Below are 16,290 nucleotides of genomic sequence, written 5' to 3'. Positions count from 1 at the left end.
CAGGAAGTTGTCTTCCACACACTCCAGGAACCTCCTAGACTGCTTCCTCTCTGCCGTGTTGTATTTCCAGCAGATGTCCGGGAAGTTGAAGTCCCCCACGAGAACAAGGGCTAGCGATTGAGAGACTTCTGCCAGCCACTTATAGAATGCTTCATCTGCCTCTTCATCCTGGTTGGGTGGTCTATAACAGACTCCCAGCAGGATATCTGCCTCGTTGGCCTTCCCCCTCATCCTTACCCATAGACACTCAACCGTACCATCATCACAATCGTTGAGCTCTATACAATCAAAACACTCCCTAACATACAGGGCCACCCCACCGCCTCTCCTTCCTCGCCTGTCCCTTCTGAAGAGTCTATAGCCATCCATTGCAGCACTCCAGTCATGAGAGTCACCCCACCATTCTTCTTATTTCCATTCTTCTTATTTCCATTCTGCTTAAGCAGTAAAGTTTATGGAGACTCACCCTCAATATTTTATTCCCTAGCAGCACATATTGTTTCAAACATTAATTTTCAAGTCAACAGAAGGCATTTCCAAATGCCAACCCCATGTGAAAGATTCCTGAGCTAGTTGCAGGTGAGCTGGTACAGCTATCCCAAACACATATCCATACTCCTGCATGAGAATACCAATCCTGAGCTAAAAACATTGGTGTGCTGTCATGGCAGTCTGCCCAGAAGACTTACTCCTGCCCCTAAGGAGGGCTAATTAGTTCAGGTTATTATTATTATTATATTTTGCTTGCAAGGCTGAGAACTCCTCTCTTGTTCACTTACATTTGATCTACTCGAAACCTCCAGAATTCAGGAGTTGATACTTTTCTCACTTGTTTCATCTAGTCTTTTATCTGTTCAGTCCAAGTTCAAGGATAAAGTGCCCCCAAATGAGAATTCATTGTTTTCCAAGGGTAATGTTACTTTTTTCTCTTATTTGAAGCTATCAATGTGAAAATGTGCAATAAATGCCCATTTGCTTCTTACCTAATCTGACTATCTTCCTTTTCACAGTTTCAGTGTTAGAAATACTCTATTTTGATTTGGTTTGGTTTGGTTCGGTTTGGTTTGGTTTGGTTTGCAGCTCTCCTGCCGACCTGCTCACAAGATGACACCTTTATAAAATGGATAAGAAATATTTATAGTCTTACGTTGAAATCTTTGTGTAGTTGTTTTGTTCATACTTGGAAGCTTATTTTTTTAAATCCTCTAATTAATAGAAAGGATACATGCATAGGGTTAGATTTCCTCCCAGATGTTATCCATATCCCTCACTGTCTTTGAACAAATAATATGTAAATAAAGCTGAATTTTCTTCACATTACCTTCAATAAATGGGTTTAAACCACCACACAAATCCCACAATTCACCTCTTTGGTTCTAGTAGTTTTAGGACAAATCCAGTAGATTTAACTTTAAGCCTCCAAATATCTCTGCTGACAATCTAAGGTAAAGTCCTGGTTATCCAATCCTTTACATTCACTGAGCCCTGCAGTTGCTATGGTTTCAAAGATTTCACAGAAATCAAAACACTTTGATAGGTGTCAGTACAAGTAATTGTCTTTGATAAATGATTTCTCTGATCTCTAGATGTCCTGACAGAGATTGCCCCATACATGTGCTGACCAAACAAGAATTTTTCTGCATTTATTCCTTTCTTCCTAACTCCAGAAACTACCTGGGGCAAAGATGAAGACTTTATATTGAAATAAAAATCTAACATATATGTCTAACATGGATATCACATTTTCCTGGGATTTCTTGCTGTCTGCAGTTCAGTTAGAAGACGTGAACGTGAGCCTCACCCCGGCTGCAGTACACCTGAAATCCGGGGCATTTTCCACGGTGCACAGGCAGTTCTAGCTGTAGCACCTGGAGGCAGGGTGAGCAGGGGCAGGGAACAGACACAGGTCAGCTCTGCAGCCCTCACACGGTAACTCCAGCATTTCTCGGAAGCGTTCCTGTCTGCGAAATCCTGCTTGGTTAAACCACAGCTCCAGCCACAGTCCTGAGAAGCGTGGGCTCCGCTCTCCACAGGGCACCACCCATCTCCCCAAATCCTTCCCTGCTGCCGTTCATAGTTGCAACCACCAGTCTCCCGGGATGCTAATTTCATCGTATGGACCAGTTTGCCTAGAGAGCTTCGGAAAGAGATGCAACAAAGAGGATCCACTACCACAGTCAAAATGCACTGTAATTTTTGCAAGTATAATTTTTAAGGACAAATGCAAAATGTGGTTCTTTTGATGTCCAATAATGAACAATACTTTATGCTTGCGATTATGCCCATCAAACAATGACAAGGAATATACATTTCACAGACAATAAGGTGAAACAGTAAAAAATCACTAAGTGCTCCTGACTTATTAAGCAAATGGAAATCTGGCACTTTACCCGAGGCTCAGTTCAGGTCCAAAGTAACTTAGCACACATTATCAGTTGTACTCTGCTAGCTCTCAAAGGCGTTATAAAAAGGGACACTGTAGAACTGGAACACGAATGGAGGGCAGGACTGAAATCTTACCTCTAGCGACTGGCAAATCTCCATTAGTGCGAGCAGGGAGAAGCTTTCATCCTAGACGCTGAGATAAGCTACAGGATGAATGACGTCTTCTTTTCATAAACAAATGGAGATATTTTAAGAAATAAAGTACCTTTGTCTCATGAAAGTAACATTTGCATTATTAAGTGTGGTTATTAAATTAAATAGGACTTACCATTGTGTCATCTTTTTTTTTTCCCCAGCTTAATGGATTTCTTATGGCTTCTAGTGATCCATTCTATACGGACTCTTCAGATCTGTTCCTTCCCTTCTATACATAGGCATAAATTAGAAATTGCCACTATGAATTTACACTTATGTAACCCCTAAAAGAGAAAAGAATCAGTTGATGTAATTTTATTTAAAGGCCATCACTGTGTTTATATTCAAATATCATCTTTTTTTTCACTTCATCACTGCGATTCAGTGCACATAATGAACAAAGCTGCTATACTTGATCCATAACTAATTACAGAGATTGTTTTGCTCTAGTATTGATTAGAAACTGACATTCTTATTTCTGAAGCTATTGGGTTTGCCCTCTCAGAGTTAATGTGTACTTTACAACAACAAATATGAGATGTAGATAAAAGTCGTTTATCTATAGACATTTATCTACTTAAGCAGATGATTTGAACTCCTCAAGAGTTTAGCTATGAACCAAAAACTGTAAAATTTTCACCACCTTTAAGACACTATTAAACAGTTGCCTATAATAACATTTTTTCCCCCCCCCAGTCACAATATTCTCCTGTATGAGGATGGTCATGCAGTTGTTGCTGATTTTGGAGGTAAGGAGTTTTTATGAAACATTTATAAATTAACCTCAAATTCTCTAAAACTAAACATGTGCTGACTAAGAAAACGCTGAGGAGATTGCTCTTCATTTTGTTATTATGAGAGGACACAAAAGGCTTTTAGGGATGAGAATACCCCTATTTTTTGTCTCATCTAAGTTAGCAGGTGCTGTGGAGTACCCCACTGTTTATCTGAGAAGGAAGCCCAGATGATAGTGAGATGGATGCATCTCAGTTTGAGTAAGTTCTAGCAGTAGGTTAGAGGAAGAAATTGAGTGAAAATTCCTGTCGTAGAAGATGTGCCCTCCTCTTTCATGGCAAGTGCTCAGGATCTGAGGATGATGTTATTGTGCAAGTCTGACTGTTGGCAGCCAAGCCTCATGGCAATAGGACAGGTTTCTTTCATTTTAGTTAAAAGAGCAGAATGTAGCTTGTTATTTCAGTTATGGACCTTAGTAACTTTGTGTTCAAAATTAGACCAGGCTATACCTTATGAATCTGTATTTCGTGCATTGTCTTGGTGTTTATCAGTCAAGCTCCATCAGAATGCATTCTTGTTGGTGCAAAGGTGGAGTTTAGGGAGCTGGGTTTGACCTAACTCCTCAGGAACTACTTGATTTAAGACATGCCCATTGTCACTGTGCAATATCACCACAGATGTGATCAGTAGAGATGCATGAACATCAGCTTAATATAGGAGGAGGGTGGTGGCAGCACGACCATATCTGTGAGGGACCCAGTGCTGACCCAGACCTGTTGTTACCCAGCCTGCTGAAGCAAGGAGATAGCACAAGGCTTGGACCACATGGGAGCAGCTGCTTGTCTGGGGCATTGCTGACAGTACTCTTATTCATACAGATGCACGCTTACGTGTCTTTTTCTGATATGTCAAAGGCATCTAAGTCCTGCTTGGGGACTTATTTATGTATCACAAAATGTAGCATATACCATGTTCACTATATTCATGCAAGATCTTGTCATTTTTAGGCGGGCTGCTTTTCTGACGTTAAATAAGACTGACAGGCTTCTGTGGGATTGCATTTTAATGCAGGGCTCAGTGACTGTTGTAAATCTAGATACAGTTATATTAACCAGTACAAATAACCATGAGGTCACAAATTCTGAGCTGGATCCTCAGCTGCTGTAAACCGCTATTAATGTCGATGGAGCTTTGTAGATTTATGCCAGTGCTGAATTTAGCATGCAGGTTTCAGAAGCCTCATTGTCTGTACACATCCTTGTTGAAAACCAGCTTTCACAGTTCTCCTGGACTCTCAAAACCCCAGAGTTATTTAAAAAAAACCAAACAAACCACCACTTTTTACCAAGACTTTTGTATAATGAGGTGGGTGTCTGTATTGGCTTGACAGTAATTTTTTTTTTTTTGTTCTGTATGTTTCAGAATCTAGATTTTTGCAGTCCCTGGATGAAGACAATATGACAAAACAGCCTGGGGTTTGTTTCTTGTTTTGTTCCACATAATTAGTATAAAACATAGAGGCAAACTCAGTTTAGGAGAAAATGACATTGGAAATATTTTTGTTGGAAAAGATAAACTGGTATAGTATTTTATCTGTCTTAATATTTCTTTGTGGTTTTTTTTCCTTTAAACCTCTTTAATAGCAGAGATGAGTGAATATATAATATCTGCAACAGAAAATAATGCATTATAAGGTTGTCTTTGGAGCTCTATTGCCCCCCAAATCCTTAGTAAAGTGTCATTTTTTTAATCCACCCTTCCCGGCTCACATACACGTGTTGCTGGGAGGTGGTTCCTATTTCTAATAGGGAATTAGTTATTTGACACTGATTTTCTTTCAGAGTTCTTTTCTCCATTACAAGCCTATTGCTCACAGAGAGTTAGCTTTACAAGACAGTATTGTTGTCTTCATAAGTTTTAGTCCAGATGCATTCTGTGTGTCACTCCATGGTCATGAACGTTTGCATCATCATAATGACTAAATGTGGAATAGGATAGGTGATGCTAAAACCAGGGTTTGGCAATCATCTTTTTAACAAGTTGTAATATGCACTCGCTGTCTGAGGAGTGAGTACTGCTGCTGCAGACCTGGATCCTGCCGGGGTTTGGTGACGTCTCACTGAGAAGGGCCGTCTTGTAAAGAATGTAGATTAAGTTACTGAGGTGCAAGGAATCTGCAAAAACACCCTGAACTCATCACTCCCGTGAGAGGCTGGTTGCTTGTGAAGCAGTCTCAGAATTGGGCTTCTGCAGAAAGCAGTGAGAGCCCAAAAGAGAAGGCACCAACCCAACGCAGTTGTCAGTTTTTCCATCTACCAGCTACCAGGAGTAGTAGTTAACTGGTATTATATGGCATGCTCTGACCTTATGATGTGGTCTCCAGACTTTGAGGCTGGGTGTTCTGCTTTTATTCTAGCACTACTCTCATGTTTAAAGCCTGATCAGTCTGGCTTTATGGGGTTGAGACAGCTACTATACTAATGCTGTTACGTATAATGTGCAATAATATGCTGCCTAGATTTTGCAAGCTAGGTGAGAATTTTTCCTGGCAAATTTACCAGTTATTTTATGAAGCAATGGAGGCAAGGAAATAAGAAAAGAAAGGAAAAGAAACATACAAATACAGGAAAATATGCGTATATGAGGAAGTAAACACCGTTAATGTATTATCGATGTTTCCTGATGCACAGAACCTACGCTGGATGGCCCCTGAGGTGTTCACCCAGTGTACAAGGTACACCATAAAAGCCGATGTTTTCAGCTATGCTTTGTGCCTCTGGGAGCTGTTAACAGGTGAAATTCCATTTGCTCACCTGAAACCAGGTAAGATGCTCAATGAATTAATATTTAAATTTCTCTGAACTAGAGAAATAGCTCCACTGCGTAATATTAACCAATATTTTACTGAAGTTTGTTATTAAGTGCTGAGATTATGCATTCAGTGAAAAGCATAGAACTATCCCACTATAATCGCATATATTACTCACTACAGATCTGCATAACTTAAAATTCCTTGTCTGGTTCTAGGATTATGAACAAGTGACTCTAATTGTAGGCCTTTTGCCTCTCACATTGGTGTTGGGATTGTAAAGCCATTCCTTAGAATCATGGAATCATAGAATCGTTTAGATTGGAAAAGACCTTTAAGATCATCAAAGAAGGGGCAAGAAAATGCTTCTCTTTAAAGCTGCAGAAACAAAAAGCCAGCAAGCCCATGGAAGTCAGGATAAAGGGACCTTATCATTCAGTTAATGTAATAAATTAAAAAAAAAAAAAAAAGGAGGGGGGAGAAACAGTACTCCTATACCTTTTTTTATGCCTTTTATTTCATTTGTGATGCTCCAGTGAGCTTTAACTCCTCTGGAGTCTTCTAGTCCTATCTAGACCATAATTTGAACAGAGTAAAATGGTTAATTCAGAAGTAACTGAGATTAATGTTAGAAATGGTAACCTTGTAGAAGGCTTTGATAATATGGATGATGGTGTACTAGAATTGCACCCAGGAATGTACAGTTTGATCTTCAGTTAAATGGCCATGGAACAAGGACCAGTGGAAAAGGAACACAAACACAAAAATGATTCAGAACTGAAACTCAGGTTCACGGCTAATGGTATTTTATTTCTAGAACCTGAAGTGGAATTGAGTCAGATGTTTGGCTTCTGCATCACTTTAGTAGTTAGAAATAAAGAGATATGAAAACCAGCTAATACAGCATAGAAGGTCATATACAAAGCTGGCGCACTAATTGCCAATGATATTCGTGACAGCTACCTTTTGCGCGTGAGAGGCTGACCTTCTGAACATCACAGAGGCATCCAAAGGAGTTTAATGGAGGTATAATCCCAAAACAGCAGAAAAGTGAACCTTAATTTAATGATTCCCCCAACAGAAACAAAAAAAACCCCACCAAACCAAGGAAGGAATCAATAAGTAAAACTTTGCATGTATCAAAAATGACTTTGAAATATTTCACAAACACTGCATCATCTCAGCAGGGTTGTGCTTACGTAAGCAAAGAGAGTCGTTTTGCGGATCAGTGCAGGTGGATGATGTGTTTGATCTTTGTCTTTGTTGTCACTGTTTTCCTTTGGGGATTGCGTGGCTGGGATGCAGGTTCTTCAGCAGATGCACTGATGTGTTTGTTGCCCACTTGCTTGAGCTGTAGTTGAGATGACTGGGTCTGTCATCGAGTTAGAAACCCATGAACGGTTCCCAGGCTGATCCCACCCTGTTTGCCTGAGAACTGTGGCTCAGTTCTCTATTCGTGCATTGTGTGTATCTCATGTATGCTTGCACAAGGCATGACTGCAAAGGCATCCTTCTGTGCTCTAGGCACAGTCTGCATGTGGAAGTAGAAGTTGGCAGTTACCTGGTGTACAATCTTCCATTTAAAAGACGTTTTGGAAGGCCTGGGGGCAAGAGGACACCCTCTGATATCTGAAGATCCTCTTCCTTGGCTGTTTTCCACAGGTGGCATTCAATTCACACCTGTAAAACTGTCAGCATGTAAGCTTTGAGTAGCATTTTGTGGGGAAACACAGGGATATAGACGTCAGGAAATTATAGATGTGAAATTAGATTCAGAAACTGAACGCTTGCATCCCACATAGCAAAAATAATGCAAAGATGACACTTGCACGAGGAAATGGCATGTTATGATTATAAACATACAGGTATCCAGTATAGGAGATGTTGATTAACATTCTGCAGTTACTACAGTTGTTCCCCTGATCCACAAACAAGAACAAATTGAAATAACATTTTTGTAGGTCGGTTGTCATTGATTCCTCTCATGGCTTATAGTTGCTCTGACCCAGAAGAAAAGCAGGATCTGACCAACCAGTCAAACCAGAAAATGCTCAGAGGTTCAAGGATATCACACAGTAGAGCTGGAAAGTATCACTAAGTTCAGAGTTTTGGGGACCACCCAAACTCTTTTTTGGTTTACTCATTTTTGAGAAGAATGGATTCTTGTCATTTAATTCAGCCATTCTAAAGTACTTTTTAACAAATATGTTTCTTTAGCTGAAGAAAAAGCCTACTGACAGTGAAAGGAGAGCCCAAATAATAGTGGCACAAACAAACTTTGTAAAGTATCATAGAAGTACACAGAGGCACACAGTGTGTTTCTCCCTTTCTTTTTCTAATCCTGACCCCATTAAACTGATGGAATAAATCTTGTTAACTTTGGTAAGATGAAATTTTGCCAATAGGTAATATATCACTTCCATTACCTTTGGCAGAAAAAAATGGAGCATTTTTCATTGCTATCTTAATCTGATCTGCATTTGCCCTCTTTTCATGGTCTCTGCTAGGCAAAAGATGAATCCGGTAGTATGAGAGTCATGCCTTCAAAATGTTGTTAGAGTGGAATCAAAATTAGGCAAACTGTGTTTGCCCCTTCTGTCTACATATAGTTACAATATCACAGGATTTATCTGATATTAACATTCTAAAACATCATTATGCAGGCAAAAGCTGCAATGAGGACAGACAATGGCTGAAATTAATCTGTTCTTATGATGAATACTGTGATGAGAGTGGGGTATGGTTAAAAAAAATTAGACCGTTCTTGTTACAATCTCATGGTTGCAATCTTACAGTTCCCTGCATATCCCATATACTATGATCACATCATTTTAAAGTGTCAGGCAAAGAAAGGATTTTACTTAGCTTTTGATATGAGTTCAAAATACATTTTTTTTTACTTGAAAAAACCTTGCTCAAAAGGAATGAGAAGGATTAACAATGTATTTGGACTCACTAGACATGCAAACCCAATTAGGAAAACATTTTGGCAATTTTGTCTCAGTCAGTAGTGGTTTGCGCTTATAAAAAGGCACTCACTAGATTTTTATGAAAGCAACACTTAGAATTAATTTTTGTCTTAGACTGTAACAGAACTAGCTATGGGTTATTTTAAGAGATCTGAGTCTGTTACCAGTTTACCTGCAACTGGAGTATACCTGTCACCCTGTCTTAATAATGGAGATGATAATTTTCTTAAAAAGTGAGTTGAAGGTTAACTCATTTTTTCTCCCAAAGGCCTTTTTTTTTTAGGGTTTAAGCTAAATTAGGTTGTCTTCACCCATGCTCAGTCTTAACAGCAATGTGTTTCCATTCACGGTTATGGACTGCCTTAGCTATCTTTACAAACGCTATGGATTGGAAAGCCTCTTTTAAGCTGCAAGTCTTTACCTACAGGTTTGATGGTTTGGCATTTCTGTACCTGCTGGGGTGCATTTCAGTAGTAAATAGGTTGTGTTTTCCTGGGAACATGTGTGATTGCTGGGTGCTAACTGGTTTCTGCCGGGCTGTTCGCTTGCAGCGGCGGCGGCGGCGGACATGGCGTACCACCACATCCGCCCACCCATCGGATACTCCATCCCCAAGCCCATCTCCACCCTGCTGATGAGGGGCTGGAACGCCTGCCCCGAGGTGAGTGCCCCCGCCTCACACAGCTGGAAAGGCAGCAGGGAAACGGGTATTTCTGCTTTGGCCAACCATCTCTCTGACCTCACATGGCTTCCCCGAAGCCCCAGTTTCCGAGGCAAGTGCCATTGCAGAAAGCCCTGAGACAGATAATGGTGTACGTCAAGAAATGCAGAAGAGTTGGTGAATTGAGGAGGAAAGTAAATTAACATTTAGCCATTCAATGACACTTTAAGTGATTATGTAACTTTGATTATGACTTGAGTTATTATTGAGTGAGTAGAAAAATACTTGCTGCTCTCAGACTTTTGCAGGTATTTTCTACAAATTCTTGATTTTTTCCATGTGAAAATTAAAATCCGTACCATCACAAAGAGGAGCCAAGTTACCCTGGAAGTGTATAAAATTCTGGCTACTTTTATACCACGTCCTGAGGCTACTCCCTGATACGCTAATAGGATACAAGCACAGGAGGTGTGTAGGAGACAGAATGACCTGAAGACAATCGGAAGTCCTCTCCCTGGCATTTCTGGCACATTGCTGCAGTCCCTGTTCTGTGAACAGTTGGGGATAGGACACACAGTCAGAAGTTATGAGAAATCCTGTTCTGAGAGAAATAGGAATCAATCTGGGGCCTCTTGCTTCTTCACGGCAGCTGCTCTCAGTTCATAATGCCCAAAACGTCTCACTGTTTTGTGTTTTTTTTCTTAAGCTGCTATAAGATAAACTCTGCATGCTGATCTTGTGTATTTGTGTTCCATGAAAAATCACTTATATATACTTACTTATCACTGTGTTTCTTGCCTTTAAAGCAATATATTTTTCTCCGCTCAAACGCAGAGTAGATAAGACCAATGAGGACACGTTGCCTGGTCCAAGAGACTAGTCCTCATAAGGTGATCTTTTAGTGATAAATTTTGAGACCCACAGGTTTGGAAGTTAAGGAAATAAAGAGTTAAGAATATTTTGGATCTGCTCAGAACTCCTTCTGTGTTAAAATTTAGTTTCCTAGCAGCAGCTCTAACTAACTGTTTGGAGAGCACGCAGTGACTGGTTATGGGCTTGCCACCCAGGAATCTTAAAAGCAGTCTACCAGGCTGTGAATGGAAGGGCACCTGGCCTGGCGAGAGCCAAACGTCAGTCCCTACCACCAGGAACTTAGCGGGTACCTGTGCTTTATAAGGGAAAGAAGACCAGAAAACTTAGCGAGCGATGTGAATTTAAGATAGAATTTAATAGATGCAGGTATAAAAAAAGATGTTGTACTTTCCATCAAGCAAACAGTAATAAGCCAAGCACAGAAATGTTTTACGTACTGCAACTTGTACATTACAGAGAGCAGGCATGGTTTTGAGAGCTGTAAATGTAAATTTTTACATTAAATTAAATTCACGCTATACGTTCCAATTCATAAACACCACAGACTGCTCCGGTCAGTGAACTTTTCCTGGTTTATCTTCCTCTCACTTATATTCTATGTTGTTCTGTTTGGCTCTGACACAACCAGATGTGGTTCCTGCCTGATTCTTCCCATTACCAATACCACTATTCAGTTAATTGAGTAAAATTACTTGAGCTGAATTACCTTTAATTTTTTCTGATGCTTTAAGCAAAAAATATTTTATGTTTTTGGACTACTTGAAATTTCCCACCACAATGATGCTAATAACTTTCAGGAAAGCTGGGGCAGTTTGTCTGTAGATTTGAAGAAAGAAAAAGAGCACTATCATGATGGGTTTTTTCCTCACTTTCTTTTGCCTCCAAAGGTGCTGCATTAGGTATTCCACAGATGGTGGGTACAATATAGCTTTTGCAGTGGAGTTTTCAGCTTCATTTATTCTGCAAGGAATTAAAGGCACCTCATTTTCTGCCTCAAAACTACCGTCTCCGAATTCTGGTAACAAAGCCTCTTCATGTTCTTCCAGTGGCATTTCAGCTTCTTCGAGTTCATTGTTGCCTTGATAAGGTTGACTGTTTTTAAAGTCTTGCAAGTCCTGCATGTCTTCTGTATGCACAGCACTATTAATTTAGAGACTGGCATCACTGCTCAGTAATATATTTCCATTTTCTGTAGGACTGAGGATACTGGCTGTGCTAGGTGTAACTTGGCACTTTTTTTATAGTGTTGGTATGTTTTGCTCTTCACATTATCCAAAACTTGTAGCATATTTTCTGTTTTGGCATCTGAGATTATTTGCATGTCTGAAAAATAATGTTTTCAACTTCAATTCATTTTCATTAAGTGGCACTGTATTTCCTCTTTTCTTTGTTCCATCCTCCTCCATTGTTCCGTCTTCTCCAGTGTTATCAGTCCTGTTCAGGTTGTCTACAATATCGATTTCTTCTTTTTACTTCCAGTTAACTGCCAGTTAACCAGAATACTCAAGTATAAACTTGGCAACTCTAACAGGGAACAGTGTTCATTTGTGTTGAAATTGTACGATTCTTTGCAGAAACCTGGGCCACAGCAGCTGAATTACAGGTTTTAGAACAGGCAGGCCTCCTTGTGTATGTTTTCATGTGCTTCCCAAACCCTTGACATTTCTACTATAGTTACATTTTGGCATTTCCTCCCTTTTTTAAATGTCTCTGCACATGTAATCCTGTGGCCTCCATCACATCACCTTCATTTCCCTCTGTGGGAAATAAATTCTGCAATTCAGGATTGAAAATAGGAGAGAGACTTCTTACAGTCCTAGGGGATGAGGACAAAGGCAAGGTGCTTTTGTTCTTTAGGACTTCTGCCTTCGGGCCCTTCATCCTTCTTATGTCAGAGATATTGTGGGAAGGATGATAAACATCCACTATGGAGACACTGCAGACTTCTGACAATTTTCTAGCATCTAGCACTATTTGTTATAATAACTGCACTTCCTGTGGTTTTGCTCCCAGGTGATGGCTGCTTGTCACAACATGCAGAGCAAAGCTTTTGGAGTAAATCTCTTTTTCTTCATGAGCCTTAGTGCGCTTATTGGTGATTGCACAAGATACCAGATTTTTTTTTTCTTTCTGCTTTCAACAGTTGTATTTTCAAAGCCACTGTCAGTTTTTTCAGGATTTCATTCAGCAATTCCTTGCACTGGTGGCTGATTTTCTATTCCAGCTGTTCACTACATGACAGTCCACCTGGTTGGATTCTAATCCTGGATGTAAATTAAATTTTATAGTCAACAAGTCATGTCCCCTTATTTTCATTTTACTTTTCCATTTGGCTTCATCTTTGCTCACCCAGTTTTGATTTCCAGGAAGAACCTGAATGGAGACCATTTACCTTTCCTATTTATTGTTTCTGAACTCCTGTGTCTTCTAGTTTCACAAGTGATCATTTTGGGTTTGATGCCAACGTTTTGCGTTCCTTTTCCTGTGATTCTGTCTCATAGGAGCCAGTTGTAACACCCATCCCCTTTGCTAGCTTAGGTACCATTTTTTGGCATTCATCTTCTCTTGACTCCAGCTGGTAAGGGTAGCTCTTTGTTATTAAGTACTCTTCTGTTATTCTGCTACTGATTTTTGTTCTTGTCTTTCTCCGCCTTTATGGGTTTTTTTCCTGTAGAATAATTCTGGAACTTATCATGGTTCCTGTGTTTGCAGGTAAGACTGCTTCCTAGTAGCAAAGAAACATTTTTGCCTTCTTCTGGCAGTCCACATTGATCGCCGCATTGTGATCTGCAAACTGGTAACATCTTTTGCACACCACATTCCTTTGATTTCGTTGCACCAGAGATACTGGTGGTGGCTTGCAATGAAATGCTTTTGCCGGTGAAGTTTTAAGCTGTCTTCTGGTTTTGATGGAGACTGCCATGCTTCAATTGTTAAACACTTTTGAAGTATCTCCTTTGCAAGAATTTCACATATCCTGCTAAATGTGTCATTCCCAATGTCTGCTAAACAATAACATGGAATTTAGCACAAGGAGGAGGAGGAGGAGTATTATTATACCGATTAAATAGCTCTTTGAGATGCTTATCTAGGTAGTACAAAAAAGCCTTTCTAGTTGCAGCATAGCATCAACCATTTAGCCAACATCTTAACCCAGGAAGGATAAGACGCTATCACCTTAGAGCACTATGGAGACAACACTCTCATGTTTCGGCCACATTTTATAATGCCCAATAAAATTAACGGATTGACTTTTAAAGCCTTTCCTGCAATACAGAGACATCAACATCACCAGGAGCCAGGCTTGGGAGTGAGGTGGGTACAGGAATGCAGCATTTTAATCCCATCGCTGCCCAATGTGTAGAGGACTGCATAAGGATGCATCATGATTCTGCTGGCTCATAATGGCTCTCACTAGGACTGTGAGAATATTAGGTGTTCTCCAACGGTCCTGGACAAAGGTAAGGCACAGGGAAACCTATGAAGATTCAAGCTCATGAGAAAGCTTTGGCTAAATCTTTGCTTTATGTAGTTATTTAAAGCAAATAATAAAATTTGATCCGTGAGATGGACTGAATGGAGGACAGATAAACTACGTCAGAGCAGGTACTGTTCTGTCTTCCATATAGCTCCTTTGGCATCTGTATTTGGGGGTTTTGGGGGGGTTGGGTTGTGGTTTTTTTCTCTGTAACTTTTTCCTACTTGCACCAGCCCGCAGTCTTGGGGTGATGGATTGGACCAACCTGGTATGGTCTTTGGAAAGAAAGGGAATGACGTCAAGGGCAACATTTTCAGGAAGGGCTGTGTCTCACCACAAAAAAAAAGATTTGGGAGCATAATCTGATTGAAAGGACTCGGACTCATAAGCACCAGATTTGTAAAAGACCTCTAGTCTGCAGCTGGATGGAGCAAGGCATTGACATTCTTTTTTAAAAATGTCACTGTAAATGTTAAGGATGTTTTCGACAAGATACTGCCACGTAAGTGCTTTTGGAAGTGCAGCTGTCATGGCAGATGAGTGGCCACTGGTGATTCAGGCAGGATGTAGCACTGGGTGCATTTCCCCTCTCCCTCTGCTGACGTAGCTCCAGGAGGGGGGGATGCCCTGTCCCCCTCCTCTGGCCTGCGCGCGGACTGGAATGCCGAGAGGAAAGAGCTGGTGGTGGTGGTGGTGGTGGTGCCAAGGAAGTCACGGTCGTGGGCTGGATGCTGTTGTGCTGCTCTGGGAACCCAGAATGGATAATTTGGGAATGCTGAAGGATAACAGATGACAGTCAGCTTTATATGGCACTCAGAAAAAATGTGCAATGCAGTGAAAAGGCTGAAAGAACAGTCTGTCTAGCTGTCTTCTTTTTATGTGGTAGAAAGATACAAACTTTTAAGAATGGTTTCACATTGGTATGATTTTCTTGAGAAGGGAACTTTCAGGGGGGATTTGCTTAGAGAAGGCAGACCCTGTCTGGGGAGCAGGAGAGAACTAAGGAGGACCACAGGAAGAGGGATGTGGAATGGAAGAAGGTCTTGCCTCCAAGATGGTGATGCAAACCAGATTCTTTTCTCTAGCAGAAATTGTTTTCACTAACATAAAACCTTGATTTCTAAACTGCCTTCAAATTCAAAGTAATGTGGTTCAGTGTATTATCTGGGTTCCTTTTAAAAACACTTAAAAAAAAAATTGCATCTCTCTGGCAGAAGTTTCCGATCTACTCCTTCATCCCAGTTACAAAACCAGGGCACCTTTCTTGCTTTCGTTCTTAAGAAGGTAGAGGATCCCCTTCATGATCCCTTCCACAAAGAGTATTGCAGAATGTTGTGATAGTATTGTATTATTCTAAAGGTAACACTTCTAGTGTTAAAGTTATTCAAATGCCACTGTCCTCAATGGCATACTGTTACTTCGGAGTACTGTGTGAGTAATTTGAGTGAGTGTGAGGAGTTTTTTAAAGCTAACTTTGTTGCTGATTAAAAATAACCCTCAGCTTTCTGAAGGATAGAGTAGGAAAATCTTGAGTTTTGTACTGTTCTTCGACCTGTCAGTCAAACCAAATATACTACTTTCCTGTCCCTACCTCAAATTAGTCCAATATTATCCCCTATAGGTTTTACTTTTAACCTGACTGCAAGGTTAGGAAACCATGACAATCATCTCCTACATGGACCTGGTCATTACTACTTTGGTTTTTTTATAGCCACGTATACCAGCGTACAGGCTGTATAACATGTTCCTGAATTTTGCTTATGGCCACTGATTTACTCAGATATGTCCTCATCAAATGCATGATGATGGAAAATCAAACTATCTATTTTTCCTTCTGGATTTTGAATCTCATTCTGATTCTCACCTTACAGTCCTCTCTGTTCTCTTCTAAAAGAAAATCCACCTTCATCAATCTCTGAAAGGTCATGTAGTGCTGCAGTCTGTAAGTCTTCCCACTGGCCCAGACTGCTTGGGTTAGTAACAGCTCCGTAGAAATCCTCCTTCAGGGCCTCTGCTTCATCATTCACAGGCACGTTTCTATAAAGCTCTTGAGAGCACAAGTCTATCAACCTGTGCTCGAGACATGAGAATGAGCCACTCCTCTTGTGATCAGTGTCTCTCTGAATGCTCCTAAGTGATGTCTGTAGGCATATGGACATTCTATTTGCCTTTAGCATCACAGGAG

The 16,290-nt window shown here is 40.4% G+C and overlaps 1 protein-coding gene across 6 annotated transcripts in view; it reads left to right on the top strand.

Annotated features, from left to right (window-relative positions):
• LOC143161202 (serine/threonine-protein kinase TNNI3K) overlaps positions 1 to 16,290 on the top strand; it is a 101,587-nt gene that overhangs the window by 60,483 nt on the left and 24,814 nt on the right. For all 6 annotated transcript variants that reach the window (XM_076339931.1, XM_076339932.1, XM_076339930.1 and 3 more), the window contains 4 exons: positions 3,277 to 3,329; positions 4,738 to 4,790; positions 6,006 to 6,138; positions 9,645 to 9,754. In XM_076339931.1, the coding sequence (XP_076196046.1) occupies positions 3,277 to 3,329; positions 4,738 to 4,790; positions 6,006 to 6,138; positions 9,645 to 9,754 (349 nt within the window). The remainder of the gene's footprint in view (positions 1 to 3,276; positions 3,330 to 4,737; positions 4,791 to 6,005; positions 6,139 to 9,644; positions 9,755 to 16,290) is intronic.

The sequence above is a fragment of the Aptenodytes patagonicus genome, chromosome 5 (genome assembly GCF_965638725.1).
Source record: "Aptenodytes patagonicus chromosome 5, bAptPat1.pri.cur, whole genome shotgun sequence".
Taxonomy (NCBI): domain Eukaryota; kingdom Metazoa; phylum Chordata; class Aves; order Sphenisciformes; family Spheniscidae; genus Aptenodytes; species Aptenodytes patagonicus.
The sequence above is the reverse complement of the archived record's forward strand: the minus strand, read 5'-3'. Positions and strand labels throughout refer to the sequence as shown.